At 42.7% G+C, this 20,421-nt stretch overlaps 1 protein-coding gene across 3 annotated transcripts in view; it reads right to left on the bottom strand.

Annotated features, from left to right (window-relative positions):
- Positions 1-12,055: 12,055 nt before the first annotated feature.
- BGN (biglycan) overlaps positions 12,056-20,421 on the bottom strand; it is an 89,701-nt gene continuing 81,335 nt past the window's right edge. For all 3 annotated transcript variants that reach the window (XM_042453441.1, XM_042453440.1, XM_042453442.1), the window contains 2 exons: positions 18,409-18,547; positions 12,056-16,568 (listed from right to left, as the gene is read on the bottom strand). In XM_042453441.1, the coding sequence (XP_042309375.1) occupies positions 16,371-16,568; positions 18,409-18,547 (337 nt within the window). In that variant the 3' untranslated portion in view covers positions 12,056-16,370. The remainder of the gene's footprint in view (positions 16,569-18,408; positions 18,548-20,421) is intronic.

Genomic DNA, 20,421 nt, shown 5'->3' with positions numbered 1-20,421 from the left:
ACTGAAGACCTATCCTGTTGTAGCGTGAAAGAGCCCTGGATAGCTTGGGAATCAGAAAGCTAGTTTTTCAAAATCTATGGGAATTGCTGCTACACAAGCCCTCCTCTGCTGTGCTGTCAGCATTGCATCACCTTCTTTACACAGTGGCCTTATCATTTCCTTGTTCTTCCTCTAGCTCCGAACATAGCTCCCCAAACCCCCATTTATTATTTTTAACCTCTCTAATGAGCCTGAGCTCATTCTGAGCTTTAGCTTTTTCTGTCTCTCCCCCCACCACCTCAGGTATTGGCTATTTGTTTGTATTCCTCTTTGGTGCTTTTCCCCTTCTTCAATTTCTGATATGTGCCTCTTAAATTGTCATTTGAAAGTTCTTTCTACAACCTCCCTGGTTTCTTTAAAAGCCCTCCCATTTTTCCTCCTCCTTGGAATTGTTTGGAACTGGGGCCTTCAACATCTCACCTTTGAGAAACTCCCATGAACTAAGAACTTATGAACTCACTTCTCTTTGAGCATTTCTGACCATGAGATTTCACTTGGTATTTCCCTAAGTTTGGGCCGGAACAGAGAGGCCAAAATAAAGCTGCTTCGGGTCACTTTGAAGGTATGCTGTTTAAATGACACAGGCATCTTAAGAGGCCAGAAGCTGAGCCAAAGCTGTGCTCCAGTCCTTAGGATTTAAGTAGGCATTTGATTATTAAGGATCTTTTAATGGTGCTTGTATGTATGTCCTTCTTGTTGTGTTTTAAATTGTTTTATATTGTTTTAAATTAGTAGTATTTTAATATAATATTTCATTTAATTTTCTTAACTTTTGTATCATCAGGTTTTTAGTTGTATTTTGTTTTAACCTTGTGGTCCCCGCATTGGGGGAAAGGTGGGATAACAAATAAAAACACTTGTGGGTCACAGGATTCCAACCCCTCTGAAGATACTCTGAGAATATCACTTTTACCGTTGACCCTCCATATCCATGGATTCTGCATTCACAGATTCAACCATATATAGCTCTCTCTCTCTCTCTCTCTCTCTATATATATATATATATATATATATATCCAAAAAGCAAACCTTGATTTTGCCAGGGAAACAAGTGCGGTGTAGTGGTTTGAGCATTGGACAGGGTTCAAATCATGGTTCAGTCATGTAAACCCACTGGGTGACCTTGGGCAAGTCACACTCTCTCAACCTCAGAGGATGGCAATGGCAAGCCCCCTCTAAAGAAACTTACCAAGAAAACCCTGTAATAGGTTCCCCCTTAGGGGTGCCATAAATTGGAACTGACTTGAAGACATACAACAACATCAACAAATATTTATTCTATTCCCCTGTTTGTTTGCTTTTACCACGTTCACTCTTTTCCTGTATTACTCTAACCTATAGTCATTTTCTGTTCTCTCTTTCTCCTGTGTAAGACTGTATGTTTGTGAACAAGTGAGTAAAGCGTCCTTTATATATTTTACACAGAAGATTAAACTTGTTTCTTTTCTCTGGTGGATCATGTACAGGTTGAGTATCCCTTATCTGAAATGTGTGAGAACCAAAATGTTTTGTATCTCAGATAATTTTGTATTTTGGAATACCTGTATTTGCATATATATACACACACACACACACACACACACACACACACACTTAAATATCTTGGAGATGAGACCCAAGTCTAAACACAAATCATGTACACTTTATACACATAGCCTGATGGTAATTTTATACAATATTTTAAAAATAATTTTGTGCATGAAACAAAGTTTGTGTACAATGAACCCTGAGAAAGCAAATGTGTCACTGTTTCAATCACCCATGTTTTTTGGCATATTTCAGAATTTGGAGTTCCAAATAAGGGAGATTCAGTCTGTATGTGCATGGATGGCTGTGGGACTGGTTGTTGTTCAGCTTCTGCATTGCAATCGATTACTTTGTTTGAGGGATCCACTACTACGTCTCACATTTCCCAACCATCCGAACTGCAGAGCTGTGAACACATGAGAAACCTTGATGGCCATCATAGACTTTAGAGTATTGGTATGCATGTGCCACTCGTCTACTTAGCGCAGGACGCAGAAGTGATCACAGTACATCCCCTTTCCTATGTGAGATGTATCTGTTGTTTCAGTGCAAGAATGTTGATTAGGAAGAAATGACACCCATTTCTTTTGTGGAGCCACTAAAACACAGAGACATAAACGTGGTAAGGCTGATTGAAGAAGATGCGTCTGCAATCCAACTCTGAGAAAAAGAGAGTGAAAAACTAGTTCTGAAGAAACACATTTTCAGAAGAGTAAGGTGAAAGATGTGTTCACTACCGTGAACTCAAGCAGATCTAGAAAGTCAACATAAAGTGATAGATAATGAGATGTGTGACTAAATGACTCAGGAAGATGACCAAGAAAGTATTGTTTGACTAATGTTGAGGTATTATTATCACAGTACCAAATCAATAACTAAGTACCAGACCTCCAAAGGGGTGTTCAGCATGTAATGCCAGCTTCAGTATGCAAGCATTATGTGGAACATGTGTACAAGGGAAAATATTTGGACAGATAAATGGGAGCATGTTCATGTCTGATGTGCTAATGTAGTGATACTAGAACATCAATGCAAGTTACATGTTGACATAATTTAATTTACAGTACCTTCCTTGATCACATAAATCGGGGGGGGGGGGGGACCAGCAGTTGTTTTGTTTTGGAAGCTTCATTAGCCAAGCAACACAAAATGTGTAACATTGGCCCCATACAGACAGGCCAAAATAAAGCTGCTTCAGGTCACTTTGGAGGTATGCTGTTTCAGTGATGCATGCCTACTAAGAGTCTGGTAGCCACGCCAACACCACAATCCAGTCCTAAGGACTAGAACACAGCTTTAGCGCAGCTTCCAGACTCTTAGTACGCAAGCATCATTGAAACAGAATACCTACAAAGTGACCCGAAGCAGCTTTATTTTGGCCTGTCTGTATGGGGCCTATATTTCAGAGGAAGGAACTGGCCAATCAGGTCTGAGGATTCTTTGCCTAAGGCACTTGAAGGCACAGATATATACACACAATGAAAATTATTATCCTTCATCAGTGCATGGTGCATAGTGCATGGGACCTCTTGGAGCAGAAAGCCAAAATATCTGGAAGACCAACAGTTAAGAATCACTGCTATGGTGGATGCAATTACTAGACTTTGACTGGAGAAGTTATCTTTTCCCTATTACACTCTCTGGGTAATGTGACTTATCATATTCTCTCAGGCTAACCTACCTCTCAGGGTTGGCATGAGAATAAAAGGGAATTAACCCAATAGGTAACCTGGAGCTTTTTAGCAAGAAGGACAAGATGTAAAGCTTGTGATAAATAAATAATGATTATTAAGTGCATAAATGGTACTAAGTGTTGTTCAGTGAATGAAAAATGGACAGGACTTTGCCAAAATAGGGGGATTGTTACCATCTAATAGCCTTCAAGGGAAGAAGAGAGGAGGAGAGAGGAGATATAAACAAGACACACTCTTGTTTCCTTGCCTTCTTTTTCTGATTGCAGCCGGGGAAAATAGCCACTGATGGACCGATGCACTGACAATTATTTATGGCATAACCCATTACAATGGTCAAGATCTCACCAGCAAAGCTCAGTTCAATGGCAAAAGAACCTGTGGGAGGAAATCCTGATCTGTTGTCCCATTTGACAGAATATTCTGAGTGATGTGATGAGTCGAAAGACCTTTCCCCTTTTTAATTCACTTCTCCCAGGAGAAACATTCAGTCCTTTTGCTTTTCAGCAACAGCTGATGGGACAATCACCTAATGTGGCAGAACCTCTTTCCTCTGCCAACTGATGTGACTTTGCAGGGCCTTAGTAAGATTATTCAAATCTAGCATCATAAATGACTTAATTTCTACACTGAGAATATTCTGTTTCTGCACTCAGTGAGAGATTTTGCCATGACAAGGCAGTGTACTTACAGCAGGGCTTGAAGATCTTTGGTTCTTCATACTCTATGGCCTATATTCCCATCAGCCCTACATTGTAACCAACATGGATAAAAGTGGTCCAAAGCATCTGGAAGGCCAGATGTTCTGCGCCCCTATCTCTTAACTTGGTGCATAAATTTGTGTTGCACTGGCATGTTCCAAGTAATTCTGGCAACCATAGACACAATGGTGAATGCTGAGATGTGGTTCTGGCTGAACAGCACCAAATCAGATGGCATCAAGCCACATAGTATCTCTCCCATCTTGAAAGACTTCAAGTCCATAAGGGAAGAATGCAATAAAGATCAGCATGACACCATGCAACAGAACATATCCTACTGGGACAAGAACAAAAATACATGGCAGGTGCGGCATGCAGTCTGGATACCTCTGAGACTTACAACATTTTGCTGGATTCCCAATATAACAAATATGAAAGAGATTGCAGTGATTTTGAGTTTAGAAAAGCTACTTTGGGGACTACAATGCTCAGAACCTCCAGCAAGCATAGGATCTCCTTTTCTAATACTTTCCCAATTCCTCTCTTTGTCCAGCAGCCTAACAAAACAAAACAATGTGCCAGGAGTTCTGCAGAGCATCACAAAAGGACAAACCCAATGGCAGATTTTGCTGGGGAACAAGAGAACCCAGCCCAGTGGGTGTTCCTCCATTACAGGAAATGGTTTGGGAGGACCACCAGCAAAGAGTGGGAGATGGAACACAGGAAGCACAGACTTTCACCTGAGGTTTGTCTATTTAAGGAACTAGACCAACATTTCCTTCCAGCTGGTCCTGGCTTGAACTGCTTGGCTCACTTCACCCAGAAGGCAAAAGATGAGATGAGGAGGAATTTCAAGAGTGCACTATCTAGCAAAGGGAAGTTTTTCTATCCACAGTGCCCAGTATGTCGGCTTCATTCTGTCAAAGAGCTTGGCCTGGAGGCTTGACTGTCTAGTGTTTTACTCAAAGCTCAACAGGCAGGGGGTTCTTCATCAAACTTGGAAAGCTCATCCTGTTGTCTCCACAAATCCTCACTGACTGCTCCTGGGGTTTTGGAAAGTATGTTTGGGCTGTTGGAAAGGAATGGGAAGTGGTCAATGTGCCCTGTACCTTGGGTGCATTGCCCATAGGGAGTTCTATAAGCCATACAAAAGCCAATGGGGATTATCACTGTAGCAACTTAACTGACGTGGACCCCAGAATGGGAGGAGGACTTGAGCTCTCCTTAAGACTAGGCTGGAGGGGCTGAGTTCCCCCTCACCCCACATGATCTGAAAAAATAAAAACAAAACCCTATGTAGTTGAGCCTACTCAGGAGTTATCAGTTGGAAGTGTACTAAATGGTGAAACATGGACATACAAAGACAACTATTGTAGCTGCAACCTCCCAGCAGTTACACAGGTTGACTGCGAGCTATCCTGTGGAATCTTGAAGACACTTTTACATACCCACTGTGCTTGCAAGAGCCTTTGTATTTAAGGATGTCTGAATGATAACAAATGGGGGAAGTATTTTGGCCTCCCCTTGCAAGTACCTCCAATCAGGAAAAATTAATAGCAACTTCACCTGCCAATGTTGATCCTTCCTTAACTTCTAGTCTGCCTGTGACTTTGCTCATGGGCAAAAAAATCTCAGATTATATCTGCATAATTTCTCAGATGGTTATGGTTCTGAGTGATGCCATCAACTAGCACAGCCCTTACATTTGTTGGTATTCACACGATCCAGTGAAATCTTTCTGTCTATTCCAGCACCTTCTACTATAGGATTGGCTAATATTTTACTTGCTGGCTATGTGTGCCACCTCTGCTGATGAATTTGGAAGTGGAAATAGTTTTAAATGGCGTTTCTCCCTTAAAGCAACATGGAAAGGAGTGTGCACTAAGTTTTAAAGGAGAATCACACTCATACAGGAAATATGACTCTCCTTTAAAAACAAATTATAGACTCCCAATGTGCCTTGTTTTAAGGGGAGGAGTAGTACTTTCTATGACCTGAAAATGTTACTCCACTTTCCACCACAGAATCTACATTGTAGGTGGTAAGTTGGCCTCCAAACGCATCAAAGTTGCCTTCATCATTCTACAACAAACACAAGACATGCAAAACATGGGCCATGCAATCTTGTCTATAGATTATGGTGTCCTTCAATAAGGATTGACTTGTCAAGGAATTCCTGGTCAAACTACTGCAAATAAATGTCTTCTATCCAATGTTAACATACCCATCACCCCCGTGCTGTATATGGGGCTTCATATTTACATTTACATTTTTTCATATCTAGAGCCAAGCATGTTCTTAAGAAGTCACAATGACTTTTGGAACACCATCAAGCTTTCCCATGGGAAGGGCACACTGACTCAAAGACATGTGAAGGACTCAGGTAATAGCAAGATAAAGGTTAAGTGGGTTTGCTGATCACTCTGTGTGTCCCCAAGCCCATAACTGGACCTGTCTGTTGCACTGGAGACAAAAGCAATGGTGAGTAAGACAATTTCTCCTACCTACCCCGTGCTGTGTTCTCAGTGAGCTTCCTTATACATCGATCTTGAGGTTGTCCTTCGTCCAATCACCGTTTTGTTAATCTAAAGTTAAGACCGTCTAGTTGGATTGTTCTGTTTGTCAGTTCCATGAGAAAGCAATCAAACTCTTTGTACTCCATGTGGGAACATTACGTACCCCTTGAGACTAGGGTATCAGATATAAATATCAGTCCCAGCAATAGCCTTGTGTGCACAAAGAGCCTCTTCCACTCACTGTATCACCCTCAGATGCTGTCTGAGTCACATCCCTCTGGTAAATATCACTCCCTCTATATCTCAAGCCTCAGTTATCCAGTTTCTATACCTCTATTTTGATTAGCCTTGCATGGTGTTTCTGCTTGAATTTCTGTCGTGTGTTTGGTTGCACTCCTGCGTAATTCTAAATAAAAACCTTCTTTATTCATCAATCTGGAGTCCTCTTGCAGTTAGTACTAGTATACATAGGTGAAAACAGTCCCTTAGGTTACCTAACCTCTTCCAGGCCTCCTCTGATCTAAGCATTTCCCCCAACATTTAACTGCTGAAATTTGATGGGGACCTCCAGTCCCCCCACCTTTTGGGGTAACACCTACTATTTGTTAATGGAGTTATTGAATCTGACTCATAAAAGTGGAAGAAGCTCAGAGGATAGTTTGTTTGTTTTTTAAAAAAATATTAAATTGGTATTTTGTGTTTATAGTAAGAGCTATATTTGTTGCTGTGTGCCTTCAAGTCATTTCTGACTTAAGGCAAACCTAAAGCAAGCCTATCATGGGGTTTTCTTGTGAAGGAATTCTTCAGAGAAGATTTGTGGTTTTTGCCTTCCTCTGAGGCTGTCAAGATGGATCTCTTCCAAAAGGCCTTTCCTGAATAGAAAACCCAGCCACCAATCTGAACTTACCATCTCTTGAATTTGCTGTAGCCTGTTCGCTTGATCTGTTATTTTAATGTATGATTTTAAATTATTAATCATTTAATTGATATTTTAGGGGAAGGTGCGATATTGGGACATGGGATTATTTGTAATTTTTAGCTTGTAAGCCACCTTGATTGTCATTGACAGAAAGGCAGGATATAAATAAAGTTTTATTATTTATTATCATTTTATTATTGAGACTTGCCTAAGATTGATCAGTGGGTTTCCATGGCTGAGCAGGGGTCCTTGATCTCCAGAGTCCTAGACCAACACTCAAACCACTATAACATTCTGGCTCCTTACAGTTATATTGCAAAACTTTTTGTCTTCACAAGACACTTTACAATACATTTTCTCTTCTCAATACCTGGATCAAAGCTTTAGCTTAACTATTTGAACCTTACAATATATGAAGATCTTTTGTTGTCACAGTACCTACAAATATTTGCTTGAGGTTAAGGTTTGCTTAAGTGAATGAGGATTTTAAAGGTAGACTGGGAAATTATTATATCCAATAACAGTATGGTAGCAGGAGGAGAGGTGATGGTAAATAAGGAGCAGTTGAGTAGACCCATATTCTTGTGCTCTGAGAAGGAAATAAGTTGTTGTGGTCCCCCCCCCCCCCATATACTGTTCCTCAAATACAGAAGCATTTTGGATTCCTTGCATCTCCTTTTTCCCGTTGATCATGAAGGCTAGAAACTTTCTATAAATCTTTTCATTATTGGTGTCATGTGTCTTCAAGTCAACTCTGCCTTATGGTGACCCTACCCTAGAATTTTCTTGACAAGATTTATTCTAAGGAGTGTTGTTGTTGCCTTCCTCTGAGTCTGAGAAAGTCTGGTTTGTTTTGTCCAAGATCAGCCAGTGGATCTCCATGGCTCAGTGGGGATTTGAACTCTGGTCTCCAATATTCAAACCATTATACCACACTGTCTTTCCTCTCTGTTTGTATATGACATCTCAAGCTACATACAGCCAGGCACATGGTTTTACATGACATTTTGCGGCATGCATACTCAGGGTGCATCCAGACTGATTAAAAAATTCCCAGATTCTGTTCCTGTTCTTTTTTATTACTGTATTATTATATTGGAGACCTATGCACATTTTATTTGTTCCAGAATATTTTCTATTGACTCTCAATACTGTCAGGGACTTTTTATACCAGTTATTGAGGCCAGTTTATTTTAACCCAATATAAAATTGGAACGAATGGGAACAAAATCTGGGACTTTCCATGCAGTCTGGATGCACCCTCAGTTAAGTGAAGACACTGATCTAGGGCACGCATTGTCTCTGTGTGCAGCTGAATAGCAGGGTTGCCAATTGTCTAGCAAAAAGCAGCCTGATCTGCCCTTGCACGCTTAACAGCAACTCAGTGTGCAGAAACCAGCAGGGGAAGCCCTTTCACAGCACAAGAAAGAACATTATCTCCTGCTAGAGCCAGCAGCTTCTATTCAAGGCCCAGTTAGGGGACTGGTTAAAAAAGTTGCCCTACCCAATTCAGTTGCAAATGCACAACCAGAAGGCAGGCAGTTTCCTATCCCTCCGTATCTTAGCCTTCGTGCATTGCTTGCTCTGTTTGTTGGTCTGTGTCAAGAGGAGGCAGAAAAACATGCATATCTAAATTTAAAACAGCTCCTAAGGCAGATGGAGACTTGAGTAGTTGGGTCATGTTGCCATGGCAACTCAAGTTTCAGAATTTGGGATGGTGGGATGCTGGATGCTTAGCGAGGGAAAGGATGAAGAGGCAGAAGGCGGGAAGGTGCTGGGTTTGACATTGGGGACGTTTTCCCACAAGGTATATCACCACCAGAGCTTTGTGTGGCGTGGATGTACAGTTCTGTGGGAGTACAGAGTAGGTACAGAACAAGGCAGTCGCATGCTTCCTGAGAATCCCAGGCTTCTCTTTTTCACTTTATTTTTCAGTGCCTACTAACGTTTAAGGTGACTCTATTAGATTTCCAATGGTCCAGGGACAGAGGGTGGAAAAAGAAATTTTGGGATACTATGGCTCCCTCAGATAGCATTGCTACTGGTTCTGGGAGGTGTAGTTTAAAAGTCACTCTTCAAGCTTTGTTCGATAGTGGGGCTTAGACTCCTTGAGCTCCCAAACTTTGTGACTAGCAACACCAGGATAAGTTATAAAGCTTTTTTTAAAAAATGTAGAATATGGGGCTGTACAGATCGGCACTTTATGCCGGCCTGTATGCGCGATGAGGGTGGAACGTCTGCATGCTCCAAGCCCTCACCATGCTGCCCGGACACCATCCCCTGGGTGCAGCACCTGAATGGCACAGCGCAGAATGGGTGTCATAATGGCGCACCGACGCACCTATGGTGCCCCTTCTGAAATGCAAAAAGAAGCCCCTTTGGGGGCTTCTTTTTGTGTCCTGTGAAGGCCACAGTGTGCAGTTGCCATGGCCTGACTCCGGGGCAGAAAGGGATGGTGTCCCGTCACCCATCTGTACAGCCCCAAAATTATTTTAAAAGATGGATGGGGGCTTCTGGGAATTTGGAGTATTGCAGTGTGGGGAATTCTATGGCCTCATTCCCACTATGATTTAAAGCGAACTGCTGATCAGGTTATATGACTGTCATTCCCATTTGAAACCAGTTCCGATTCTACTGTGATCGGTTTCAGTCACGAAGTAGTGAGGCAAACGCAAAAAAAAAAAAGCTCTTTCCTGACACTAGTTCTTTGGCAGTTCAGCTGCTGGTAAAGTGGTGGTTGATACATGGGAATTGGAATAAATATCTCACAAAACTACAAATCACAGAATTCCAAACCACAAGAGTCATGGCAGTTAAAGTGGGGTCAAGCTGCATTATTTCTGCAGTATGGCAGCAGCTTTAGATTGTTTTATAATGGTTCAACTTTTAAAAAAATCTGTACCCCTGTATGAAAGCTAGATATGAGTGTGTGTGTGTGTATACAGATATAGATATAAATCTATAATGTACGAAAAATGATGGATCAAATTTGTTTTCTGTTTCTTCAGAAGCTAGAACTCAGTTCAAATTACAAGAAGATTTGGCTAAGCCTTAGGCTATTCTTGATGGTAAAAGCTATTTGACAGTGGGACTAAATGCCTCAGAAGGTGGTAGAGGTTCCTCAGAGGATTTTAAGCAGGGGGTATGTGGCCATCTGTTAGTGATGGTAAGTTAGTGGATTCTGTGCATGGGAGTAGGAGGCCTCTGAAGTCTTCTCTAACTATGGTTTGATATGTCTGGTTTGTCTGTTGTTGTTGTTGTTGTTGTTGTTGTTGTTGTTGTGGGCCTTCAAGTAGTTTCCATGCTGGATCTCTCACCCTTGATACAGGGAGGCATAGTGAATTGCACTACCTAAAACTCCTTTTGTTGATATTATTATATGCCTTCAAGTGGTTTCTGATTTATGGCGACTATAAGCTAAACCTTTCATGGGGTTTTCTTGAAAAGATTTGTTCAGAGGAGTTTTGTCAGTGCCTCCCCTGAGGCTGAGAGCATATGACATGCCCAAAGTCACCCAGTGGCTTTCATGACCAAGGAGGGAATTGACCCCTGGTCTCCAGAGTCACAGTTCAACACTCAAACCACTACGCCACATTGGCTCTCAACTGATTTGTCTTCTGATACATTAAGAATTGGGAACACAGTGCCATTTGGATTCTCCACCTTGGGCACCCAAATTGCCCAGCCTTGAATTGCAAATCTCTCAATGGTTTAATTCTCTGAGAGCTAAAGTCTAACACTCTGAAACAGGAGATGCTTGAAAGAATTATGTGTGGTACATGTTTGTTTCACCATATATACACATACTCAGAACTTGGAAAACTTATACTTTTGGGCTACAACTCACACAACCTCCCAGCCATAATAGCCTTGCTGTGCTGGCTGTCAGATTCTGGTTGTAGTGAAAAAGCACCTTCCACAGTAAATAAGGGAGTTGTGTTTTAGCTATAACTCCCTGTAATGTCTACGTTCAGTTATAGATACTTGTAGTTGCTTCAGATGGGATTAAAAATGTGCACACAGAATGGCAATTCGTTCAAGGAGCTGTTTCACAAAATAGAGGAAAACAGAATATTTACACTTAACAGGAAACCACAACCAATCCCTGAGTATACCTATGTGAGATATGTGTTTGCAATCACCTGGTTGTCATATGCTTCACATTCCAAAGAGTATTTGCTGTTCTTCTGTGTCTTCAAGACATTTCTGACTTATAGAGACCCTATTGTGGGGTTTTCTTGGCAAGTTTCTTCAGAGGGGGTTTGTTATTGCCACCCTCTGGGGCTGACTGTGTGTGACTTTTCCAAGGCCAGCAAGTCAGTGTCCATGGCTGAGCAGGGATTCAAACCGTGGTCTCCAGACACATAGTCCAAAGCTCAAACCACTATACCAGCCATACATTTTAGGCATATGCCAAAAGCAGGAGTGGGTGCAATGTGGCTCTTCAGATACTGGACTTCAGCTTCCATCATTCCTTCCAATAGTGGTGAATGCTGGGAGCTGCAGTCCAACAGCATTTGGCAAGCTGCACTTTGCCAGGTCCTGATGTGCTTAGAGCACTGCAGCCTTTGGCATCCCCAAACCAGTCCAAAACAAATGTTTCCAGAAAGGAAAGTAACCCTCTGCTTGCCTTCACCCTCAAAATGATTCAAAACAGTGAAATGTTGGCAATTATCACTAACTTTATTGGACACCTTTACAGAAGTTAATATTGCACATGGTTTAAAAGAGAACATTTTTAAAAACCCAAAAGTGATAATTTTTTTTTTTGAAGAGAGCAAAGATTTATGAAGGCAATCCCTGCATCCAGAAAGAAAGCCATAGGCACAGAAATAAAATTCACAACCAGAGAAAGGCTCTAGCCACAAAACGGGTACGACTGTCCTTTTAAAACTGTTTGTATTGCCCCAGATAGGCCATTATTAGAATGCAAGTCATTTTGACCATACACAAACACAAGGTTGGGTTAACTATTAATTCATACCTAGTCAATGCCCATCCCAAGTGTTGTGTCCTCCTATTTAACCAGAAAGTCTTGTATAAAATGGCAGCATAAACCCACAGCTCCATCTGCTGACAGGTTCTGAAATAACAACAAAATGCAATTCAAGGCACTTTGGTGCAGCTTAGTTAACATTAATGCGGAAGGGATGAAGCCACAGAGATGGCCAGGTGCTGCGTAATTGGCTACTAAGTGGCTGTGTATAGCATAGGCACTGTAGTACATAGAAGCAGCAAGTGGAATCAAAATAGGGCTCCTTTAATAAAAGAGGATTCCACCATGCATTTCTGGACCAGATAAAGGGGAGGGGGGCAGGAATGAAACAAAAACTTGGGAGTTCCACGTTCCTAAATTATTCCCTTGTCGTTCCAATCAAGCATCATCTGTACTTCTTTGTAGACAGTATAACTTTTGCTGGGACATAAACAGATCTAGAAGCCATGCAAAAGGCTTAGCCGTGATGTAGGGTCCTTCATTGATGGGGCCTACCCCTATACAGTACGTACGTATGTCTGTCTGTCTGTATATATATTATTCCCTTTCCCTCCTGATCTGGAGGGGGCTGGATCTTTAAATATGAGTTCACTTGTCTAACAACAATCTATTTTTTATATAAAAAAGAATACAAATTATGTTTGCTAAGGTATGTGGCCTTATTCCCTTGTATCCCAGGGATGTCAGATAATCTCTTACATTCATTTCCTTCCTTACCCAGACCTTGTTTGGGACAAAACCTACGACGGTCAGTGTTTTGAAGTGGGTCTTGTCCTCTAGGTTAGGCCTGGGGCTGCTGCGTCTCAGTATTAACCTGAAGAGCAAAGGTTTAAACCTCCTTCACTTGGATCTCTGGAGGAAGACAGAATTGAGTGGGGGGAATAACTCCGTGCTCGATTTAGAGTTTCTGCTACTTGTTCCACCTACACTTTCTTTGTCATTCAGGGATCAGCCCTGGAGCATTGGGCATAGCCATGCTCTTTCTCTCACCCACCAGGTGCCCTCAGTGGGTGCTCTTACCCTCATTTTACCAGATGCCACCCTCAATCTACCAGGTACTACCCAGTAACTTTCAGCTTTTCTCCGAGCTTCATGAGACTTGGCAACTTGTGTGAGAAATGTGTGTGAGAGAAATGTGCAACACCTTTTCATGCAGAGCATGGAAAAGTTACGTTTTGGACTACAGATCCCAGAATCCCCACTGCCCATTCTTAGTGATGGCATTCTGGAAACCATAGTGCAAAAAGTTAAATTTTCCAACTACTGCAACTGGGTCATGAATGCAATTGGAAAGACAGCTCAAATATTTTAGGATCACTGGGCCTTAAAGGACTCCCATATCTCTCAATGTAAGTGGAGGCACAACTGAGAAAGGGTAAAAGGGAATGAAACTGTGAACCAACACAGCACACTTTTTCTGTGTCATCAGCACAGCAATTTTAGGGCTCATACTGGAGTTCACACTCTAGGGCTCATGCCCTAGACTTGATGCAGGGCCTATAGAGTTAGGAAGTGGACATGGTGCCATTAACCAGACTGGGCCAAGATTGGGGAGGCTCGTCTCAGTGGATATGCTGATCCACAACATCTGCTAACCCTGCCAAAACATGAGAGAGTTTGGAGCTGGACTGGAGGAAGGAGGGTGTCCTTAGATTTGGGCTGAAGCTAGGAAACGCTTTCACACCCTCCTTCCTCCACAGTGCCAAGAAGCCCACACCAAGCTTGTCCAAACCTCAACATCTATCATTTTCTCAAGTGCCAGCAAAAACCATGGGTAGCAGGGAGTGGGAGTCATAAGAACCAGTTCGATTCCAGTTTGTAGCATTCTTTAGCATTGGTTGCTGGGATTTGCAGTCAAACAACCCCTGAGAAGCTGCACATTTCCTACCCTCGATATATGAATTAGAAGAACAGCCTTATTTTTTTTCTTCAATAAAAATGGGAATAGAAGCAGAATAGTGGACACGGCAGATCACTCAAATGCTAGATATTATTACCAAGACAGAAAACAGCAACACTACAAGCTTAAACATGTTTAATAGCACTGCCTTTCTCCAAAGAATTTTCGGAACTGTAAGCTGGGTGGCAGCAGTAGCCAAGGTTTTTCAGCCTCCTTGATAGACTACAATTCCCATGATTCCTTGTGGGAAGATTTGATGGAAGCATCACTGGTATAACACTGATGTCAACTTGTAACACAGACATTCCTAAAAATGATTCTGTCTCCTCTCTTTCTTATTAAGTGATACACAGAAGTTCTTTTTGCATGTTGTAGGTCTACAGATAAAGAGGTGCAGAATTCCCTGGATCATCTGCTTTTCAGTACTTCCTACATCATGCAGTTACCCAGAATAGAAAGATGGAGTAAGGATGATGTCTTGTCTGTCATCGGTACAATGTGACTGCTCCACTTCATAGCATGGTAATACCAGTCTTGGTCTTTGAGCAAAAAGAAGGGAAGGTCCCAAGAAAAATTGTGGGATGTCCCTATGAAGATATGGCTGGTGTGATTGCAACCATTTGGGTACTGCCTGAATCTGTGCAGCCCAGTCAAAGCCAATTTCCATGTTATATTTTTGTGGATACACATGACTTTCACTTGGGTATGAGGATATGGGTATTTTGCAGGACACAATAGTGTCAGCATTAAATTTTTGGATTGAGAAGGTCTCAATATGTGTATCAGGTAAAAAAGGCACCATTATAACCATTTCTACATTACAAGATACATATTACCCCAGGTATGAGTTTGAATGGGGAGATACAGTTGATTAATTTGTGAATTGATGAATGAAAAAATGGGGAAACTATGGCCTTCCAGATGTGGTTTGAGTGCACTTGCAGCATCCCCAAGCACTGAGTATATTAACAAGGGCTGACAGGAATTGCAGTCAAACCACATATGGAAAGTCACAGGGTGCTCACTCCAAATTTAATGTCGCATGTTTCTGATGACAGAGAACATGTGTGAGGAGCATGTCTTGGGACACTTGGAATTCTGTGAATTGCAGTTTAGGGAGAGGCACTTAGAAATCTCAATCAGAGAATTCTCCACTGATTCCTCTATCCAAAATTCAAGTGCCAGGATTCCATAGGATGCAACCATGGCAGTTAAAGGGGAATCGTAGTGCTATAATTGTGCAGTGTAAAAGGACCCCAAGTAGGGGACACTGGCAAGGACAAAATGGAGGTGAAAGTTAGAGCCCAAGGCACATTTCTCTCACACACATTTCTCATGCACATTCTCTGCCATCAGAAGCGTTGGTGACCATTCCCAATCACGAAAGCCCAGAGATGCTACCTAATGGTGCAATTCAAGAGACACCCCGAACAAAGGCAAAACACATGTGATTCTAAGATCTCATGTGGCCCCTGAGCATTGCTGATTATTCATGCAAACCGTCATTGTGGTCCAGAATCCACTGCAGCCCCTATACCAGCGGTTCCCAAACTTTGATCCTCCAGATATTTTGGACTTCAGCTCCCAGAATTCCTGAATGTTGGTCAGGCTGGCTAGGGCTTCTGGAAGTTAAAGACCAAAACACCTGGAGAATTAAAGTTTGGGAACCAGTGCCCTGCCCCACACAGGGCAAGAGCTGCTTCTGTACCCATAGGGATAACAAAACTGGTCCTTGTTTTCCTATCACAATCAGTGCATTTGAAATGCAGGCTGGTATAAAACTGGTCAGGTTTGTACCTATTTGCCTTTGTGCTTTTACTGTGTGTCATTTTCCCTGCCCCTTCCTCTTCTTTGGCTTGCAGCACTCTTTAACAGGCCCTGACTGTTCTTTCTACCTATGGATCCCTCCCCCACAACTCTTTTTTCCACAGAATGGTTTTGACTTCCAAAGACCCTTACTCTCCTCCTGCCCACCCACTCCCCTCCGGATTCCCCATTGGTTTTCTTTTCTGCTTTCATTTTTCCCTCCCCCCCCCCCCCCTCAACCCATAACCCGCTTATAGATATAGATATAGATATATTTATTTTTTGTAGTTGCCAAACTGAATAGCCAAGCGATCAGTGGCGCAGCGGAAGGTAGCTGGTTGCACTTCCCAGTAGGGCACTGGGTTGGCAAAAAGGCTGATGCCATGGTATGAGGCACGCTTCACCCCAAAGCCAACAGGACAGAAGTCATTAACGCCAATGTGGGTGATGTTGTTGGAGTGAAGGTACACAACCTGTGGAAGAGAGACATGAGACTTGGTTAGCGGTGGGACACAAGTGCCTCAGATTTAGCATCTCACAAAGAGGTTTGCAACCCTGAAGTAGTTTTTCTTTGGATAACATTTTAGGCCCTGCAATGCTTCATGAGATAAGCGTCTGTCTATAGATGCTGTAGTTTTGTGAGATGAGAGGAAAACAAAGTAGAATGTGCTGAGGGTCCCAGTATTTCTGAAAATTTCAACTTTAGCATCTTTTTAAAAAATTGCAAGTCCTCGTGGTTATGAAGATGTGCTTAAAAATATACAAGCAATGCCTGATGCAGTCTCAGAAGCGAGAGGAGTTACTGATGCTGAATCAGATTTTGGGAAACTCAGAGGGGCTCTATATATGAAATCCTTGCCTCAACCTATAATTAACAGATTAGAAATACTTTGTACAAAATGGTGCACAGTTATTATGCAAAAGAGAAATAATGCAAATTTGCTTAATTAATACAGGAAACATAAGTCACCATTTCTTATTGTGGAAGCTGAAGCAAGTTGGCTAAGTTCCCTTGCCCTCCCATCTCACATACATATGTACATAGTGCACACCCTTTTAATCCACTCTTGGTAGATTAAAACAATATTGTGGTTGACCTTACACCATCTTTGCATATTTGAAGGAAGGTCAAGCTGACATCTGTCTCCATCCCCACAATTTAAAAAAGTTAGCTGAAGACAGGAAAACAGTATCCACTGCGGCACCTTCTGCCTACTCCACAACTGTTCCTGCTCAAAGCAGAAGTGAACCAACTGCATTTTGTCATGTTTTGCACAAGACCAAAGTTAGATACCCAGATACTCACTACTATTCACCTAAGAAACTGAGTTTTTAAAGATAATTTTCCTTGATTGCAAAAACAATGTTTCTAAACGGCTTTCTAAACTGCTTTTTTTCCTGGAAGGGAGTACATTTGCCAGGGAGAGAATGTGATTTAGTTATTCATTTAATTTTACTTACAAAATTAAATGAATAAACAAGTTAACATTCTTCTTGTTGTTGCTGCTGTGTGCCTTTAAGACATTTCTGACTTATGGTGACCCTAACGCAAATCCATCACAGTGTTTACTTGACAAGTTTCTTCAGAGGGGGGTTGTTGCCATTTCCATCCCCTGAAGATGAGAGAGTGTGACTTGCCCAAAGTCATCCAGAGGGTTTAGCCAGGTTTTTAACCCTATTCTCTAGTCAGAGGTGTTTATCATATGGGACAACTGGAAGTATAAACGGGGTTTAATTATAGCTCTGTTATTGCTATGGTTCTGTCTTGGGATTGGCAGTTGAGGGAGGCACATCCCAAATCCTCAGATAGAACAGTCTAGTGGCTCAACATATTACAAATCCCAGGAGTGCATTAGATGGAACTAAAGTGGAATAACAGTGCTATAACTGTGCAGTGTGAATGGGTCTTGGGACACACTGTTAGCTCAATATCCAGCTATGCTTAAGTTGGAGCCAAGCCGGTGAGTTCTCAGTACCTTGATGGCTGTGAGTTTCTATATCAATTTATCATTGGATTCCCACTTATTAGTTACATTATATCTTAACTTAGCAGGATATGTACTTAAAGCTGCAAACATGGCTGTCCTTCTCTCCACGTTATCCTCACAGCAACAATATTGGTGAGGTAAATCTAAGGCTACTCACAGTTCAGAGGGAATAAGAACCTGGATCTCCCAAATCCCAACATGCTAACCACCGCACCACACTGGCTTTCAAACATCCAACCCTGAAAACCTCTGAACCTGCCCATGCAAAATGGTCAGTCCTCCTTTTGTCCTGTTCTGGACCATACCACCCCACATTCCCAGGTACCTGCAAAAACTTGAGGTCTGGCAGTCCAGGAGGGACCCGTGAGAGCTTGTTATTATCCAGATGCAACTCGCGTAAGATCGGCAGGAAAGCCAGGCTACCATTCTCAATCATTCTGATGTTGTTGTGTCCCAGACCCAGTCTTCAAGGAAGAAGGAGGAGAAGAAAACAAGGAAGGGATTAGTCAACAGTACAGTGGTCCCATAGTCAATGAGTGTCCATATCAGCAAACCAGTGCTTTGTAGTTTGCATCTCCACCAAGAAAATGTATTTTGTTAGGCTAGCAGGTCTTAATTGTGCAGTCAAGACCAGGCTATCTCAAAATACTTTGGATTAGAAGTATAGCTCATAAGAATACAATGTTGCTGAGAAAATCTGTCCTCTCCTGTCTCATCCCAGCCCATCTGCTACTTTGAGGACTGCAGCTAAACTCAATCCAGGGATGACTTCTAGTGAAGTCAGAGGGGGCAGCCCCTGCTAATGACATTAAGTATGATATATTAAGCATCAACCACAGTTGTATAGGCGGGTTACAGACCGCCCATTTGGAGTGGTCTGTACCCGCCCCTTTCCCTGGTGTATCAGGGCCTCAGCTGCCACAACGACAGCCACTGAGGCCCCGATCCGCCGCTTTTCAGGCTGCAGGGAAGCAGCAAAACACCACTTTCCTGCAGCCTGAAAAGGGGTGTCCTTGGGGCTTCAAGCCCCAAGGACACCCCATGGTGGCGGGGAGAAGGAGAAAGGGGCCGCTTGGCCCCTTTATCCCTTGCTTCGCTGGGCGCAGCCATCTGAAGGTTGTGCCCAGCGACGCAAAGCGGCGCCGCAAACCTGGAAGGAGCTCCGAAATGGAGCTCCTTCCTGGTCCGCACAAAGGGCGCACTAGGCACCCTGGTGCGGAGCGAGGACATCACATCCGTGCTGCCACGTATAGAGGCGGCGCGGCCGTGATGTCCTCATGGTGGCAGCCGTCTGGAACGGCCACTGTCATTTTTTACGCGCAGAGTGCGTATTAGGGTTAGGGAGGTGCGGAAACCTCCCTAACCTTAGTACGTGCTCCACGCATACTTTAATGGCGGTGTGTAACCCGCCATAGTGTCCCATTAAAATCAGAAATACAAAGTCTTACAAATGAGGGGAAATTATAGCACACTTTTCAAGACAACTCTCTTTCCTTGAGATTTCTCCCCTTGATGACTGGAGAAGAGGGTCCAGGCCCTGAGATGTGGGAACCCTACTCTTAATTGATGCAAATGTTAGATTCCAGTAGCTAGGTTCAAACTAGAGATGAGATGGGAATGAACCAAATTTCTTGACTGTTCAACACAAACAGCCAAGGACTGCATTGCACTGGGGACTGGGAGAAGGAAAGCCAGAGTTTCCTGGGGGCCATTCAGACTACCTTTTACCCCGAATCAGAACCCGGATTAACCATGGGAAGTTCATATTTGCCCCAAATCTCCCACAAGTGAATCCGAGGCTTGCACACCCATTTCGGGGCAAATGCCCCTTAGTGCAGGTCATTTGGAAGCGGAGTAAAAGCTATATCTTTGGGGGGGGAAACAGGTCAGGCAAATATGAACTTGTCCCCGATCATGATCGGGTCAAGTTCAGGGGAGGGATGTAGGTCAGAGGGCGGAACATGCCTCCCCTTCATCAGAGTGACGGAGGAGGAGGATGAAGCCAGGGGAAAGAAGGGTGCCATGGAGGGCAGCATTGGCAGAGAACTGAGCAAGCCTCTGCTCTCACAGGCAGCTTTCTCTCTCTTTTAATTATTTTTTATTTTTGACAGACTATACGCATGCTTTTTGCTACAGGTAGATACATATATAGATAGAATGTCTGTCTGCTTGTGCTACTTTCCCCTTCATTTCCTTGCTCCCAGCACGGCACTTGCAAAAGGCTTTTTTTCTAAATATTTTTATATGCAAATGCTACAATGTGAATATTACAAATGTTTCTCTTTCAATTTGGCAAATTGATACTGAATGCTTTTGCTACTGTATGTGTCTGTAAGGA

The sequence above is a fragment of the Sceloporus undulatus genome, chromosome 2 (genome assembly GCF_019175285.1).
Source record: "Sceloporus undulatus isolate JIND9_A2432 ecotype Alabama chromosome 2, SceUnd_v1.1, whole genome shotgun sequence".
NCBI lineage: Eukaryota > Metazoa > Chordata > Lepidosauria > Squamata > Phrynosomatidae > Sceloporus > Sceloporus undulatus.
Note: the sequence above shows the minus strand (reverse complement) of the source record. Positions and strands in the feature narration are given on the sequence as shown.